At 42.7% G+C, this 17,340-nt stretch overlaps 2 protein-coding genes across 3 annotated transcripts in view; one reads left to right on the top strand and one right to left on the bottom strand.

Annotated features, from left to right (window-relative positions):
• Window positions 1–17,340, bottom strand: part of TDRD9 (tudor domain containing 9) — a 107,249-nt gene that overhangs the window by 86,531 nt on the left and 3,378 nt on the right. Inside the window, exons 2-5 of one of the 2 annotated variants that reach the window (XM_067732488.1) lie at window positions 16,192–16,239; window positions 9,863–9,874; window positions 8,223–8,243; window positions 4,008–4,141 (exon numbers count right to left, since the gene is read on the bottom strand). In XM_067732488.1, coding sequence (XP_067588589.1) covers window positions 4,008–4,141; window positions 8,223–8,243; window positions 9,863–9,874; window positions 16,192–16,239 — 215 coding nt within the window. Of the gene's footprint in view, window positions 1–4,007; window positions 4,142–5,697; window positions 5,715–8,222; window positions 8,244–9,862; window positions 9,875–14,030; window positions 14,093–16,191; window positions 16,240–16,555; window positions 16,566–17,340 lie in introns of both variants that reach the window. The other variant, XM_067732578.1, reaches the window with a different exon arrangement.
• Window positions 10,262–11,509, top strand: RD3L (RD3 like). Its single transcript, XM_067732719.1, has 2 exons — window positions 10,262–10,560; window positions 10,937–11,509. Exons 1-2 carry the CDS (start codon window positions 10,262–10,264, stop codon window positions 11,232–11,234), a joined length of 597 nt encoding a protein of 198 aa, XP_067588820.1. The 3' UTR covers window positions 11,235–11,509.

The raw sequence follows: 17,340 nt of genomic DNA on the forward strand, positions 1-17,340 counted from the left end.
ATTCACTGAATGTGCATTCTTGGATTTCTACTCAGAAATGATTTTTTAAAACAGTTATATAGATGAAATAACACCTGTATCACGCCAAAAGCAAAGGTATTTTTTTAATTGTTATGTTTTAATTAATTTATTTATTTTGGCTGCGTTGGGTCTTTGTTGCAGTACATGGGCTTCTCACTGTGGTGGCTTCTCTTGTTGCAGAGCACGGGCTCTAGGCACACGGGCTTCAGTAGTTGTGGCATGCAGGCTCAGTAGTTGTGACTTGCGGGCTCCAGAGCGCAGGATCAGTAGTTGCGGCTCACGGGCTTAGTTGCTACATGGCATGTGGGATCTTCCCAGACCAGGGCTCGAATCCATGTTCCCTGCTGGCAGGTGGATTCTTAACCACTGCACCACCAGGGAAGTCCCAGCAAAGGTATTTTGAATCAAAGTATTTTAAACTGGATATAACAAAGTTTTCACGTTGAAACCTTCGGGCTGGACTGGAATTAGAGGTACCAGTGCAATCTCACAGTTTTAATGTAAACAGACAGAATAGGGATAGAAATAGCTGTGTATACACACACACACACACACACACACACACACACACACACACACGAGAACCTCATCTCCTTCCCATAGGCACTGCCGCACTTCAAAGCATGGAGCAGCACCTCCTGCTTCCTGCGGCCCCTCTCCTCCCTCACATCCCCATCCATGCATCACCTCGTCCTGTCCGGCCATCCCACGACCAGCTCCCCACTCCATGCCATCACCCCAGTCATCAGTCACCATCCAGTCTCACCTGGACTTCTCCTCATGTCCATGCTGGTCCCCACCAGTCCAGTCTCTCCAATATGACCAGAGTGGTCTTCTCAAAACACTGATCTCATCCCTCGACGTTCCCCCACACACACACACTCATGCCAAGGTAAACCTAGAACTTTCAACAGCTTCCCCTTGCTCTGAGTATTAAGACTAAAATTCTTGGGCTTCCCTGGTGGCGCAGTGGTTGAGAGTCCGCCTGCCAATGCGGGAGACACGGGTTCGTGCCCCGGTCCGGGAAGATCCCACATGCCGTGGAACGGCTGGGCCCGTGAGCCATGGCCGCTGAGCCACGTCCGGAGCCTGTGCTGCGCAGCGGGAGAGGCCACAACAGTGAGAGGCCCGCGTACCGCAAAAACAAAAAAACAAACAAAAAAAAAACCTAAAATTCTTAGTCATGGCCCCAGGCCCTATCACCAGTTGTGCCTATATATATCACCAGTTGTGCCTCATCCAGCCTCATCCAACACAACCTCACTCGTCTTCTACTGCTCCTGTGACACGTGATCCCAACCTTAGTAGCTTAAAACGACACACATTTACAGTATTCTCTTACAGCTCTGAACGTCAGAGGTCCAAAAGCAGTCTGGGCTAAGATCCAGAGGTCTGCACAGCTGGTTCCTTCTGGAGGCTCTGTGGGGAAGAACCCATTCCCCACCTCTTCAGCTTCAAGAAGCCGCCTGCACTCCCTAGCTCACCGCCCCCTCCTTGTATCACTCCGGCTTCTGTCCTTACATCTACGACTGACTCTGCTTACAGCCCTGCGATTACACCAGACCCACCCCCAGTCCCTCCACCTCAAGCTCCTCAACTTAATCTGTAAAGTTCCTTTTACCATGTGATGTAGCACAGTCACCACATGTTCTGAAGAGGAGGGTGAGGATCTCTGTGAAGGGCTATTATTCAGTCTCCAACTGACCCTGCCCACCCACACCCCAGGCTTTCTCCTATTACAGGCCCTCTGCATACATTTCCCCCTCCCCCTGATCCCCAAACTCTCTAGGTAACTTCTATAACTTCTATTAATTCTTCAGCTCCAAGCTCAATTGTTACTTTCCTGATACCCCAGCTAAAGGCAGAAACCCTTGTCTTAAGTCCCCAGAGAGTTTATCTTTCAGAGGATTTACCTCCAAAAGCATTTATTTGTGTAACTACATGATTAAATGATAATCTCTGTAAGAAGAGGGACCAGGTCTTTTTAACTTATATTCTCATTGCTTCACACCGTCCCTGGCACACACCTTGATAAACATTGGTCGTTGAGTCAATCCTCCAAGTACAGTCAAAGCTATATGACTGCCTAGTGAAAAGCTCCAAATATATTAAGATGCCATGGACAGAGAAAGCAAATAGCAGTTTCAAATATGAATCCAAATCAAAAGTTACAAGAGCAGACACTTGCACTTACAGGCACTCATTTGTCATCTAGCCATGTCCACACAGCGGCAATCCCTATGGCAGGCCCCAGGACCCACAGTGGTGTGCTCGGGGTTTGTATATGTGAGTGCAACAAGAAGGGTCACATCATCAAGAGTCTTCTGAAAACTAACACACTTCCCCAAAAGGAAATATTAAATGACAGATGTCTTTCCACAATAACACACAGCTATTTCAGGCTTCTATCAAAGTCCACACACTTCCCTACACAGATAAAAATCACCAGGCCTCTGTTCACTGACATTTAAGAGACTTCTAAGGCTTCCCATAAATAAGCAACAGTGCAATAAATGTTCTTACACGTACTACGTTGTACTTTTCTTAGAATAAGTAAATATTGAATCAAAGGACACACTATCTCTTTGAACTATCACTTCTGGTAATAATGTACTGGGTTGTTCACACAAATATTTCTCCTGAGGACAACTAAAGATGCTAGACGAAATATACAAACATCATGTTTAAAAAACCGAAAGCTTGGCAAGAGAGAGAGGAAACACCAGGCCAAAGTCTATAATAAGGCAAGGACACAGAGAGGAAGACAAAGAACTCAAAGCTGCTTCTGCCTTAGGAGAAAGATGAACAATGAGAAATTAGTCTGCATATAGTAGAGTGACCAAAAAAATGAAAAATACAAAACTGCATGAAAGAGTGGAGCATAGATAATGGCTCAGAATTTTCCAGAATTGATGAAAGATACCAATATTTTATATTGTCAAGAAACCCAAATAAAGACCAAGAAGAATAAGGATTAGTATACTTTTATGTATGGACTATATTTCGTAATTTTCAAAAAGGCTGGAAAATATTACCCTAACCCCAACTTCTGTCCCTAAGTCCGAGCGTAAGTACACAGAGTAGAAAGAAAGGAGGCAGAACTTCCTGACTGAATTGGTAGGAAGTTTGTGACGGATAACCTTTTATAAAGCAAAAAAATCAAAAACTTACTTCTGTCATATGAATACGGTCTAATGCTAATAAGACAATCAGCTCACTAAAAGAAAGTGCATACTCACAGAAAGTAACTAGCTTAACCTCAAGTCTGAACAGTTGTATCCTTGTATCTCCTTCTTGGGAGGAGGAGAGGTTAAGAAGGACCTTTACCTTTAATTGTATACATTTATGTACTATTTAAAATTTTGTTTTAATATGATTATTATTTTTAAAACTATAATAATTTTAATAACAATAAAATAATTTTATAATAATATATTATTGTATTGTTATTATTAAAATTATAATAACAATTTTAAGTAATTCTAATTAATAGTAAGGTCAGGGACCGTTAGTAGTCTTCCAAAGGACAGACTATTTAGACACTGTACTTAAGAGAGGAAAACATGAGCAGCTCACAACACATCATCACACACTCACAATTTATAATCTGTCATATACTCCTCCCCCCAAAATCCTGAATTAACAAGCAATACGGATTCTTTATTGATCAAAATACACTTCTTAAACACTTTTAAGAAGTTATGTTTTAGGGCTTCCCTGGTGGCGCAGTGGTTGAGAGTCTGCCTGCCGATGCAGGGGACGCGGGTTCGTGCCCCGGTCCGGGAAGATCCCACATGCCGTGGACCGGCTGGGCCCGTGGGCCATGGCCGCTGAGCCTGCGCGTCCAGAGCCTGTGCTCCGCAACCGGAGAGGCCACAACAGTGAGACGCCCGTGTACCGCAAAAAAAAAAAAAAAAGAAGTTAATGTTTTAACATGTGAACAACTCACATATCATATTTTATGATATTCAAAGATACTCGTTTACCTGGCCCACTGGCTGAATGATCACTGCCATACGTATCAAACTCTTGTGCTTCAAGTTTTCTGTATTTGTTAATATACTCCGTCTCTGAGCTCTTCTGGCTCAGTGGCCTGCAAAGAATATCAGAAGTTAGTACACTGTTCACAGAAAGCCAAGGAATTCCCACATGCTAGGAGAATGCTTGAATAGTTACTTTTACATTAAGTCCTATTAAAAAAACTGCAAATCGTCAATAAACAAATGAAAATACACTCAAATTCACAGTCAGTCACCAAATAGATGCAAATTAAAACAATGAGAAACCTTTTCCACCCTTTGAATTGGCAAGAAGTACAACTATGCTTAGGTTACAAGGAGAGGGAGGCAGATGGGTACAAGTGGTTACTCTGCAGAGCACTGTGACCTGTCCTATTAACCTCAGAACACATCTCCTGCCAGCTGACACTTCTTTCCTCAGTATCTTCCCCAAGGGCAGTATTCGCAGCACCTGTAGACAAGGAAGCACATGCAAAGACATGTATGGGAGCTGTAGGGGTTCAGAATGAGCCTCCCCAAAATGTGTCACTTTTGCATGAGGATTATTTTGAACTAAAGGCAGTCAAGACGCTACAGGTTCAGGAGAGCACAGAAGAAAAACATCCTCTGACATAAATCGTAGCAATGCGTTTTCTTAGGTCAGTCTCCCAAGGCAATAGAAATAAAAGCAAAAATAAACAAAGGGACCTAATCAAACTTACAACCTTTTGCACAGCAAAGGAAACCATAAAAAAAAAAAAAGACAACCTACAGAATGGGAGAAAATATTTGCAAATGATGCGACAGACAAGGGCTTAATTTCCAAACTATACAAATGGGTCACACAGCTCAGTATCAAAAAAAAACAACCCAATCAAAAAATGGGCAGAAGACCTGAGTAGACATTTCTCCACAGAAGACATCCAGGTGGCCAAGAGGCACATGAAAAGATGCTCAACATTGCTAATTATTAGAGAAATGCAAATCAAAAGTGCAATGAGGTATCACCTCACACTAGTCAGAATGGCCATCATCGAAAAATCTACAAATAATAAAATGCTGGAGAGGGTGTGGAGAAGAGAACCTTCCTACACTGTTGGTGGAAACATAAAGTGGCTGTTTTCCAAAACGCAGCCACTATGGAGAACAGTATGGAGGTTCTTTAAAAAACTAAAAATAGAGCTACCATATGGTCCAGCAGGAAAGGGGACTCCAAATACTCAAAACGGGGGCAGTGCACACCTTACATTTTTCTTTTCTCCATTCTCTCACAAGCCAGGTGCGGCGGGAGCATCAAACTCTGAGGGAGGGAAACTCCCTCTATAAGAGGGTGGGGCCAACTCTCACTGCCTTTTTTCTTTCTCTGCCCTCCCACTGCTTGGCCTGGGAGACAGACATCACTGCAAGAAGTGCCTGGCAGAGCAGGGCGACAAAGCCCCTGTCTTCTGGCCAGAGGACCAGAAAAGGGAGGCCCTGGGCTGGGAAAGCACCAGGGAGATTGCAGGCACCTGAGAACCTTTAGGAACTGCTGGGCGCACCCCTGGGCTGGCAGGCGTGCCCTGACCCCAAACAGCCCATCACAGACTTTGAGAACTGAGCTACAGGACGGCCACTAGATGGCACAGTGCAAGATAGATCCAGACAGCCCTGCAAAGGCTCTGAAAACCGGAGGGACCACTGCCCAAAGGAAGCTGGCTGGAACTTGCAGCCTGAACACAGCTGGTCAGCTGCAATCCCCACAGGATTTAAGCAAGACCCAGAGTCCCATAATATAACATAATATTCAAAATACCCAGGATACGCCACACGGTTACTGGGCGTTCTAGGAATCAGGAAAATCTCCTGGGTGGAACAATGACTACTTACTTTGAATAATGATTATCCAATTTGGGGACCCCTACACCTCAAACCAATCTCAAATCAATTTCAAACCAACTCAACACCCAGGAGTACTTATTTTTTTAAGCCTAAAAAGCTGACCTTCTTCTGTATGTTGTAACTTTGAAGTAAAGAAGGGCTTAAACAAGAACACAAAAAAGGAAAAGTCAAAAAAGGAAAATATCAACAAACTAAACTATAATGTAAAACTTATGAACAACGTCTATAAAGGTTACAGAGCAAGAACAGTGGTCTCTCTCGAGTGAACATTTGCAGCACAGAACGCAGACGCACACTAAGAATTCTCTTAAGTCAGTAAGATGTGGACAACCCAATAGAATAGGATTTTTAACATGAGAAAGTACATCTTAGTGTGTTTTAATTAGAGTATTTTAAAGAGGGAATTAATATTGGGAAAAGGAATTTAACATCACAGTTTCTCAAATATTAACTGCATCTTTAATAGCCAAAAAGAACAAACCAATAATTCAGAACTCTGAATTCAGTAGCAAAGGAATTAAAAACAGAAAGATATCAGTCCTCTCACAATGAAAAATCTTCCTTTAATTGCAATCAAATGCTGCTGAGAACTGTATAAGGCCCCCTGACCATAAATATATACAAGTTGTATATAAACAACCTGGCTCCTTAGCCTGCCCTTCGAGATTCCAAAATTTTGTCTTTTTAGACTTAAGTACTTCCTTACACATCTTAAACTTCTACACACACACACACACACACACACACACACACAATGAATGATACGATCCTATCTCACTTCAAGTCATAAAACTTTTTGCTGTTCAGCTAAGAAGATAAAGCCTAGAAAACCATGACAAAGACCAAAAAGAAATTAACCTAACTGCGTCATAGTTTAAGCTTTATGTCTTCCACACAAAATAGCCTAATGAGGTTGCAATTCATTAGAAATAATTCATTTATTCAACTTACTAAAATGTGTGACGAATAAAATCCAACATTAATCTGGTTATACTCCCAACAAACAGGAAGGATTAATGCAAAGGTACTTCCTTACCTTGATCTACAAATATTTCTGTTCTCTATCTACATGGTAGTAGGGGAACTACTGTAATCAGAGAATGCCATTTGGGCATAACAATCTCCGGAGACAGGACAGAAAAAATAGAATGTACAATAATGCAAGTAGCACACACTAAGCACTAGGAAAATTGGCTTACCCGAGGAAGACCAAAGGAGAACGCACTGAATGTGCGCCGAGGTGTAAGGGAAGCTCCGTGAAGGCCAGACTCGAATCTCAATAGCCAGCTAGGCGCTAACAGGCCAAGCTGAGGAGGGAGCTGGCCGCATGACATGCGTTGTGTGGCTTCCTCGCTGGTCTTTAAACCTCTGCTCAAAGGACAGCCCCTACCCAGAAGGCCTTCCCTGACCTCCACAGTGAACTGGGGAGACCTCGAGTGTATCGTGACCACTGCACTGGGTGATTCGGGTCCTCGGGTTCATCTTTCCACTAGAACACGGGCTCCATGAGGACAGAGGATAGGTCTGTCTGGTCCACTGCTGCATCCCCAGTCCCTAACCTGCATCTAGGACATGGCACAGTCAAAACTATCTGCTGAGCTAATGAGAGCTGCAAATAAGTGGAGGACAGACAGAACCTAGTTGTAAAGGACTATTAGTTTAACAGTAAAGAGAAATAAAACCGGAATTCAAAGGAACAGGGCGTGGGGGCCAAGGGAAAAACGTTTTTCCCTCAGACAGAAGAAAAAATTAGTTGGTATCGAAACTGAGCCCTGAAAAAAAGAGTTACAGTATAGGGACTTCCCTGGGGGAACAGCAGTTAAAAATCTGCCTGCCAGTGCAGGGGACACGGGTTCAATCCTTGGTCCGGGAAGATCTCACATGCGGCGGAGCAACTAAGCCCGTGCGCCACAACTACTGAGCCTGCGCTCTAGAGCTTGCGAGCCACAACTACTGAGCCCATGCACCACAACTACTGAGCCTGCGCACCACAACTACTGAGCCCACGCACCACAACTACGGAGCCCGCATGCCACAACTGCTGAAGCCCACGCGCCCTAGAGCCTGCGTGCCGCAACTACTGAAGCCCACAAGCCTAGAGCCCATGCTCCACAACAAGAGAAGCCACCGCAATGAGAAGCCCACGCACCACAATGAAGAGTAGCCCCTGCTCACCGCGACTAGAGAAATCTCTCGCGCAACAACGAAGACCCAACACAGGCAAAAATAAATAAGAGAATTACAGTGTAGGTACATGGAAAAGAAAAACGAGCAACTCAGAAGAGAGAGTCAGTGTGACCAAAGCTGAAGTGCCGGAGGGAGCACGGCCTGCGTGGGGCAGTCAGGCTTGGCTGACACGACAGACAGACTCAGGTAGAGTAAGAGAGCAAGCCGGAGAAGAAGGGACAGGCAAGACTAAAGAGGGCCTGGAACAGAAAGTCGGTTTATGCTCCACATCCAATACATTTTTGATATTTTTGTCACCATTTCAGAGGCAAAAAATTTAAAAATTAAAGCAATGACAACAAGTCTATTCAAAGGGAGAAGCAGCCTGACTCATCATAACTATAGTAGAAAATCAGATAGGACAGTTCTGTCATGATAAACTTTACTCCCTTCCCTTTCACAGTACTATACACAATGTAATATGAAAACCTTCTAGTTACAGATAATGAATCCTGACATCTGGGTTTTTCTAACATATATAAGTAACAGGAGCTGGAGGATGACCACACACATCACTCTTTATCATGCATGACATGCAGGTCTGATGTAAACGAGGTCTATTCTTCACAGTTCATTTGAAGGAAAAAGCAACAGAAGAAACAAATACTATAAAAGGAAAAGCCACTACACAGTCATTTAACACAGAACTACAGAGTAACGAACCTGTCCATGCTTAAACCAAAGACACAAACCTCTCTGGAATAGAAAACTAGCACAATAAAGACCAATTACACATCAGTACTCGCCCAAACTGTGAGTATAAGTTTCACTTTCAGCTACAAAAGAAAACACGAAAATGATTTTCTATAATGAACTATAAGATTTTGTTGTGAACTTGATATGTTGTCATGTCTCTATTTTTTTTCTGACCTTAATCTATTATTGTCTTATCACCATGTTTTTAGAGATTATAAAGTATATTTTAAAGTTATCTACCTATGTGTATGTAATGTCCTCGAGCATTACAACTTGTTTAAATATACAAATTTAAATACTATTTAGAAAAACAAAATGTGTACAGAATATAACATTTACTAAATATTTCACACGACTGATATCAGCATTCTTTGCCTACTTTGCTCAATTGTAACGAGGTTTCTCAGAATGTATATTGTGCAAATAGTCAAGTCTGATCTATTTTTCCTGCTTTCATTAGAGGGGACAGTGACCTGGCTTCTAAACCGCCTGAAAGTTAAGCTGAGGAATAAAAGCAACATGGTTATTTTTAGAGCTCTACAGGCATAAAAATACAGCACTAAACTGTGACCCGCAGCTATGCACAGCAAAGCATCACATCGTGCGACAGTCTTCACTTGAGCTGGCAGCGCATCTGTGGTGCTTCAGACGACCTTTCTTCATTTCTTTATCAAAGATATGTCTAAATGCATTTAGGACCAGAATCTGTAGCTGCCGGCATCTCTTTCAAATACACTGAGCTACATTCAAAAGGCAAACCATTATATAATTTGTAAAGATTAAATAGTAAGTTATTTTTGTCATTTCTTCTAGCTTACTTACAAGGTGAATTAATGAGCATTCTCTCCAAATGAAGACATCACAACCTCATTCCTAACATAGAAGGTTAGTTATTTCAAATACAGTTTCGGTGGGTAAAGGAGGAGAATCATTCTTTCAACAGGGGACACATCCAGGAGAAGGAGATATGCCTGAGTGAAGCACACCTTCATCACCAATTCAAGTAAACTCCTCGGCAACATCACCACATCGGATCCATCAACTTCACAGGTAATCTTTAAACCTTTTCTGTACAAAACATAAGTCAAAAGTATGTTTGCAGATAGCACTTTCCTATATGTTCATATTTTAAAGCCTCCTAAGAACTTTTAATAGCAAGTGTTAGTGTTATTTTCAGAAAATTGTTCAGTCTGTAGATTATCTGACTGCATTTCATTTCTCCTTAGCTACATAAAAGTATTTTCAAAGCCTGGTTTTTGGCACTGACCTAGTTAGAAATTAAGACTTTAATCCATTCTAATCTTATTTTGACCTGTATATCTAACCAGTGAAAAATTCATGCACTTTTCCGGCAAAGTTACTGTAAAGAAACAAATATTTGCTCATCAGAACCATAATATTTTATGCAAATAAACAAGTGAGAATATTTCCATAGGCTAAAAATGCCACTTTTTGGCTGGATGAAATGGCCAAAACACAATTCCTACAAATCCACACGCTACCCTGACTCAGAAGTAGTGACAAAGACTCTGCTTCGGGAATTAAAATGGCATCTAAAGGAACGAGAGAGATTAATACAAGAGATCGAAAGTGAGCAAAAAGTGAAAAGAACAGGTGTGGATTACAATTGGCTGAGAAACTATCAGAATCCCCACGCAACCATCCCAGCTACTGAACAAAGACAACTTGAAGTTCTTTGCTCACAGGTTCAACCTTGTCAAGCTGGAGCTATTCTCAGCAGGTAAAAATACTACGTTCCCTTCTTGTGATATTTGCTGTCAAGTTTAAGCTCCTCATATCTTTAGATTGGAAATCGTATTATATCATATAAATTTTTTAATCATGTGTATCAACTACCCAGCAACCAAAATCCCTAAGGATGGGCCGGACACACACACACAAAAAAAAAACACTGTTGGTATTTCACTGGCTAGGAAATGTTTTAAAGTCTCTTTTGAAATTTCTTTACTAGAAGTATAATTTTAAAGCAATGTGCAGTTTACTCAAAAGGTGGGTAACTACTATGTGGTCACATTATCTAAGCTGAATTTTGGAGACAAAGGGATACGACAAAAGAGAGTTTCTGAATTGAATACTGATAACTGCTTTGCCTCTAGATTTCGAGAAGTTCTGGCAGAAAATGATGTACTGCCATGGGAAATTGTCTACATCTTCAAGCAAGTTCTGAAGGACTTCTTAAGTAGTACTGACAAAGGCAGTCAGCAAGAAGGCGTGGAAGAGCCACAGAGCGCAGCCTGTCCTGTTCGCTCCGTGATCCCAGGAGAAAGCTCCAAGAGTCCAGACAAGGATGAAATACCCACTATTTCAAGTTACGTAGACAAAAACACAAAGAACAGGTTCCCAACATTCTCACATACGATATGGAACCTACCATATTATTACCCATCAAGTTAAATTACTTGTAAACAGAGGAGTTTTTGACAGTCTTAGTATCGGAACCCTTAATATTAAGAAAAAAGAGAAAGTGATGTGACTTAATGCTACTCTTTGTCTCAAGATCAGAAGTTAAAATTCCTGTCAATGTAGCCTATGTTTTAAATAGTGTTCCTTTTTTAACCACTCTAAAAATGCAATGTTTTCATTGAACAGTATGCTTTTAACTAAAATGTTTCCTAAATATTTTCAAAAAATGTTTGAAGTACTTTCTTATACCTCAAACACATCCCAACAGGAACTAAGGCATTTTATTTTGAAATATGAAATATGAAATTTGTATGAAAGTACCAAGTATGAAATTCGATAAATTAACTTTGACATTAACCTTGCTTTTATTCTAAAAAGAACTATGTATAGAATAAAATAAACGATTGATGTGAATCTTATCTTTACAAAATAACAATGAATCAGTCATTCTCTGCGGGGGAGGGGGAAGACGGCAGTGAGGAAAAAAATAATGTGCAGTTTGAAAACAAAGCAGTGCTTCATCCCAACACTGAGATTCGTTTTAATCTCAACCAGCATTAAGGAAAAGTATTTAAAAAAACAGCTCTATATTACATGAGCAAAAAAGAAATGGACTAGTTTAACAACATTAGTAACAGCTACTCAAAGAAAAACAGTCAATGCCAATCTATAATCTAAACCATTATGTTCATTTAAAATAGCAAAATATTTAACATAAAATTCAACCTCTCAGAATTTCATTAAAGTAGGGAACTATTCATTAGTCAGATTTATTTCTATGATTAAGTGCTAGAATCTATACCATTCTTAAAAGTAAATCCAAGGAACCTAATGTCCATAACTTTATATTTGGAGATTTATTCGAGTGAGTTTTTTTCCATTAAAAAGAAAAAAAAGGGGCTTCCCTGGTGGCGCAGTGGTTGAGAGTCCACCTGCCGATGCAGGGGACACGGGTTCGTGCCCTGGTCCGGGAAGATCCCACATGCCACGGAGCGGCTGGGCCCGTGAGCCATGGCCGCTGAGCCTGCACGTCCGCAGCCTGTGCTCCGCTGCAGGAGAGGCCACAGCAGTGAGAGGCCTGCATACCGCAAAAAAAAAAAAAGCTTACAGTGACTGAAGAAGCCATAGACGTTAGGTCATCCCACTAGTCCAGGATGAAGACGAACCCCACACCACTCTAAGTCACCCACGATGCAGTGAGTCAACTGTACAACCAGACTTTTAAAGGGACTGGAAAAATACAAAAGGGACTTTGGTATTCTGAGTTTCTACCTCTCACATTTGTTTTTGGCAATAACCTAATAACCATGTTTCCTATGTCAGTACTGGTGTGTATAACTGAAATCTATGGTTGTTTCTAAAAATTGACTAATCAGGTAGAAATTATAACACAAATAACTTCCTGAATGTTAATAGATCCACACTTTTATACACTGGGCTACTTATAGTACCTAAAATTGGCAAAAGAATGAGCGTTAAAAATATAAAGTGGGTGCAGATGGGGGAGAGGACTACTAGGAAAGCTTCAGGTATGTTTTACAAAGATAAAGTACTGGCAGAGTAGCTAAAAGTTTTAAGTAGGGAATAGCAAGGAATAAATACACTAACCCACGTAAAAGGATTCTGATAACCTGACATATAGTAAGCTCTGAAAAGGAGGCATTATTAACCAGCCGAATCCATTTAATAACATGAAAGTCATTCTGCTACATGCCAGGCACTGTGCTAACCACTGTATGTATGTACATCTCATTTAATCCTAAACTTGAAAGTAGGTGATGTTATTCCCATCTGACAGATGAGCAAACAGCCTCACACCTGCTCGATGCCTTTGCCCAATATCACAAGAGATACTGAATGGCAGGGCTAGGATTCACATCAGCCTGGCAGGCCCCTACACCACCTCCAGCCCCAACTTACGTCTGAGCTCCAAATGCATACAGGCAATTGCCTACTTGACACCTCCTCTGGGAGACCTACAGGCAACTTAAATCAACATGCTCAAAACCAAATCATAGAGGTTTGTTTCCTAAAAGGATAAATAAAATTCAAGAAAGGCACAGAGGAATCAAAACAACACACTTTACACAAACTAAAAGCATAACTCTTCAAACACCTCAACTAGTGTTTTCCAGTCATTTCTCAGGAAATGACAACCCTACCTATCCATCCAATTCTACAAGCCAGAAATCTCAGAATCATTCTGGCCCCCCCACAACGGTGGAGGAGCCCAAAACACATCACAAACAGCAAGACTTGGGGCAAGTGATAAGTGCTTTAGAGGAGGAGAAAAAGTTCACAAAGACTAGAGAGACTGCCAAAGAAGGTGGGGGAGGACTTCTGTAGTTATGGAGGTCACAGGAGACTTCTTGAAGGAGCAGAGCCCCGAATGATGAAAGGAGCCTGTCATGGGAAGAAACAGGGCAGGAATGGAAGAGGGCAGGCACTCCAGGAACAAGACAGACAGGTGTGGAAGCCCCAGTGTGGAAAGGAGTGTGGAGTCTTCAAGACAGAAAAATGCCAATGTGTCCAGAATGCAGTGAAAGACAGCAGGAGGTGAGTCAGGTGCCAGATGGAGGAACACTCGGTAAGCCACGATCAGAGTCTACATCTTGTTCTAATAGCCATCTACCCCACAGAAAGTCGCACATGTGCTCCTCAAACCTTACGTGTGAATGTTTACTCAAGGATTCCTTCATTCAGGGCTTCCCTGGTGGCGCAGTGGTTGAGAGTCCGCCTGCCGATGCAGGGGACACAGGTTCATGCCCCGGTCCGGGAGGATCCCACATGCCGCGGAGCGGCTGGGCCCGTGAGCCATGGCCGCTGAGCCTGCGCGTCTGGAGCCTGTGCTCCGCAACGGGAGAGGCTGCAGTAGTGAGAGGCCCACATACCGCAAAAAAAAAAAAAAACAAGGATTCCTTCATTCAAGAAATATCAACTGGGCATCTACCTCACGCCAGGTATTCTTCTAGGTGCTAAAATAAATTGTTAGGGGCAAAGACAGGAAGCCAGGAGACCAAAAATAGAAGGCTTTTGTAATAATCCAGGCAAGAGATGATGGTGGTTTATTCAGACCAGGGTGGTGATCGTATACACAGTGAGACACTCTTATTCTAGAAATACTTTACGGCACAGTTGCCAGGATATGCTGATTTTTATTGGACTGACTGTATACATACACACACACACTCACTCACACACACCCCTACCTTAGGGAAATCAGCTCTGGTCAGAGGAATAACTCAGATTTCAGGATTCACTCAAGGTAGGAGCAAATGAGGAAGCAACTCTCATCATTTCTAGAATAAGGACCGAGCACATTGTAAGCAATCAATAATTGGGACCTACAAAGGCAGTTCATTCATCCAAACAGACATCTGAGTTCCTACTATATGCCAGGTACTGTGCTAAGAGGTGGAGATTCAGTGAAAATCTGCACCCTCAAGAAGTTCTTATGTGGGGAAAACAACGCATAAAATAATTCCTTGGGACTTCCCTGGTGGCACAGCAGTTAAGAATCCGCCTGCCAGTGCAGGGGACACAGGTTCAAGCCCTGGTCCAGGAAGATCCCACATGCTGCGGAGCAACTAAGCCCGTGTGCCACAACTACTGAGCCCGTGCACCACAACTACTGAAGCCTTCACACCTAGAGCCTGTGCTCCACAACAAGAAGCCACCGCAATGAGAAGCCCGCACACCGCAATGAAGAGCAGCCCCCGCTCGCCGCAACTAGAGGAAGCCCGCGTGCAGCAACGAAGACCCAACGCAGCCAAAAAATAAAAAGTAGAAATAAATAAATTAAATAGATAAATAAATAAATAATTCCTTCGAAGTACTAAGAGATGCACATACAGGGCACTAAGCAAGCAGTTGTTTAAAACAGGCTCGCTCGCTTGGTTTTCCTCGGACCCTGCTAGCGGTTCCTTCTCGGTCTCCTTTGCACATTTTTTCTCACCAACCTCTAAACATTCAGGTGCTCCAGGCTTGGGTCCTTAGGCCTCCCCTCTCTCTGCACTCACCCACCAGGCTCCATCACCCAGAGCCTCATTGGCCTCAAAGCCTTAAACTCCCAAACATCCAGCTCCATAACCAGACTTCTTTCCTCGATTCATGCACTTACTGTTATCTAACAGGATTTTCAGAGTTAGCATGTTCAAAATCAAACACCTCGTATTCCCCCAAAACCAGCTCTTCCTGCGGTCTGGCCTTTCTCAGTGGATGGCAACACCTTCCAAATGCTCAGCCGGAAACCTTGGTGTCACCCGTGACTGCTTCCCCATTCCGATTCTATACCTGATCCAGCTACAAAGTTCCCGCCTCTTAGTAATATACCCTGAATTCCACCATCGCTTGCCACCTCCACTGCTACTGTCCTGGTCTAAACCATCGTCCTCTCTCTTGCTTGGATGATGTATTAGTAAGGGTTCTCCAAAGAAACAGAACCAACAGGACATCTGTATATACAGAGATTAGTTTTAAGGTATTAGCTCACACAATTGTAGAGGTGCAAGTCCAAAATCTGCTGGAGACCCAGGTCAGTTGCAGTCTGAGTCTAAAGGGAGTTTGCTGGCAGAATTCCTTCTTGCTCAGGGGAATCAGTCTTTGTTCTATTCAGGCCATAAACTAATTGCATGAGGCTCACCCACATTATGGAGGTTAACCTGCTTTACTCAAAATCCGCCTATTTAAATGTTAATTCTATCCAAAAAATATCTTCACTGAAAGACCCAGAGTAATGTTTGACCAAATATCTGGGCACCATGGTGCAACCAAGTTTACACATAAAGTTGATACCTGACCTCCCTGTTTCTGCCCTCGGCCCCCTTCATTCATTCAACTGGCAGTGACCCTGTTAGAGCGGAGACCACACGCGGCAGCTATGCCCAAAATCTCCAAGCGCCCTCCAGTGGGCTCCCCGATGTCAAAGATGAAGCAGCAGGCTGCTCACTGAGACTGAACAAGGAACTCCTGACCTGGCACCCTGCTGCCTCTCTGACTTCATGTCCTCCCTCCCTCTCAATCCCTCTACTCCAGCTGCACGTGGTAGATACAGAATAGACAAATAGTTTTTCAATTAACGGGAAAATTACCTAATAGACTAAATCTGTTAAACAGACAAAGGTTTTTAAAAAACATGGACTTTTGTGGGTGAACAGAGAACAGTAACACAAGCAAATACTACCATCTAGGGAAGGCCTAAATACTGAAAGACAAGGCAAAAAGGAAAAAAGTCACATGCTTTGGAGTCAAATACACCCATTGTACAACATAACAGATACATGGGCTGGGATAAGTTTCTCAACTTACCTGACCCTTGACTTCCTCAGCTGTAAGACGGGACTTGCCTCGTCTGTCAGAAAGAGATTGCTTGCACTGCCTGCGTCACCTGACACAATGCCCAACGCAGTAGGCATTCAGCTTATAGTAAGACATTTCAAGAAGGAAACGTGAGATTAACAAAAAAGGAAACTGGGTAACAGCATCACCAGATGCTTTTGAAAAGCGATTTGAAAGCTTTCTGCAGTGGAGTTTCACTGTGACAAAGTACATTTTAAGGTACTGGAGAGTCAAAGATGTCAAAGCGAGAATTAAGCAAGACCGTCATGAGCCCAGGAGTTCGCGTGAGTTAGGAAGACAGAGGGAAGTCCAAACACAAAGAAGGCAACACTGGGCAGAAGGGCAATGGGAGTGCAGCGAGGCTGCCAGCCACAATCTGAGGACCATGCCCTGCATTCCGAAGGAAAGCTGGCACAGACAACCCTGGAGGAAAACACAACGGCCTAACACAGCCACTAAGTTTCTCTTTTTCATATGCCAAGGTGAAGAAACAGGAATGTAAAAATAAAAGCAAGCACACCCCAGGACTTCCCTGGTGGTGCAGTGATTAAGAATCTGCCTTCCAATGCAGGGGACACGGGTTCAATCCCTGGTCGGGAAAATAAGATCCCACATGCTGCAGGGCAACGAAACCCGCGCACCACAACTAGAGAGAAGCCTGCAACGAACACCCAGCACAGCCAAAAGAAAAAGAAAAAAGGGAAAGTATATCCCACAATCAGCACAAAGGAGCGAAAATACAATAACATGTGGAAAACAA

The sequence above is a fragment of the Pseudorca crassidens genome, chromosome 1 (genome assembly GCF_039906515.1).
Source record: "Pseudorca crassidens isolate mPseCra1 chromosome 1, mPseCra1.hap1, whole genome shotgun sequence".
NCBI lineage: Eukaryota > Metazoa > Chordata > Mammalia > Artiodactyla > Delphinidae > Pseudorca > Pseudorca crassidens.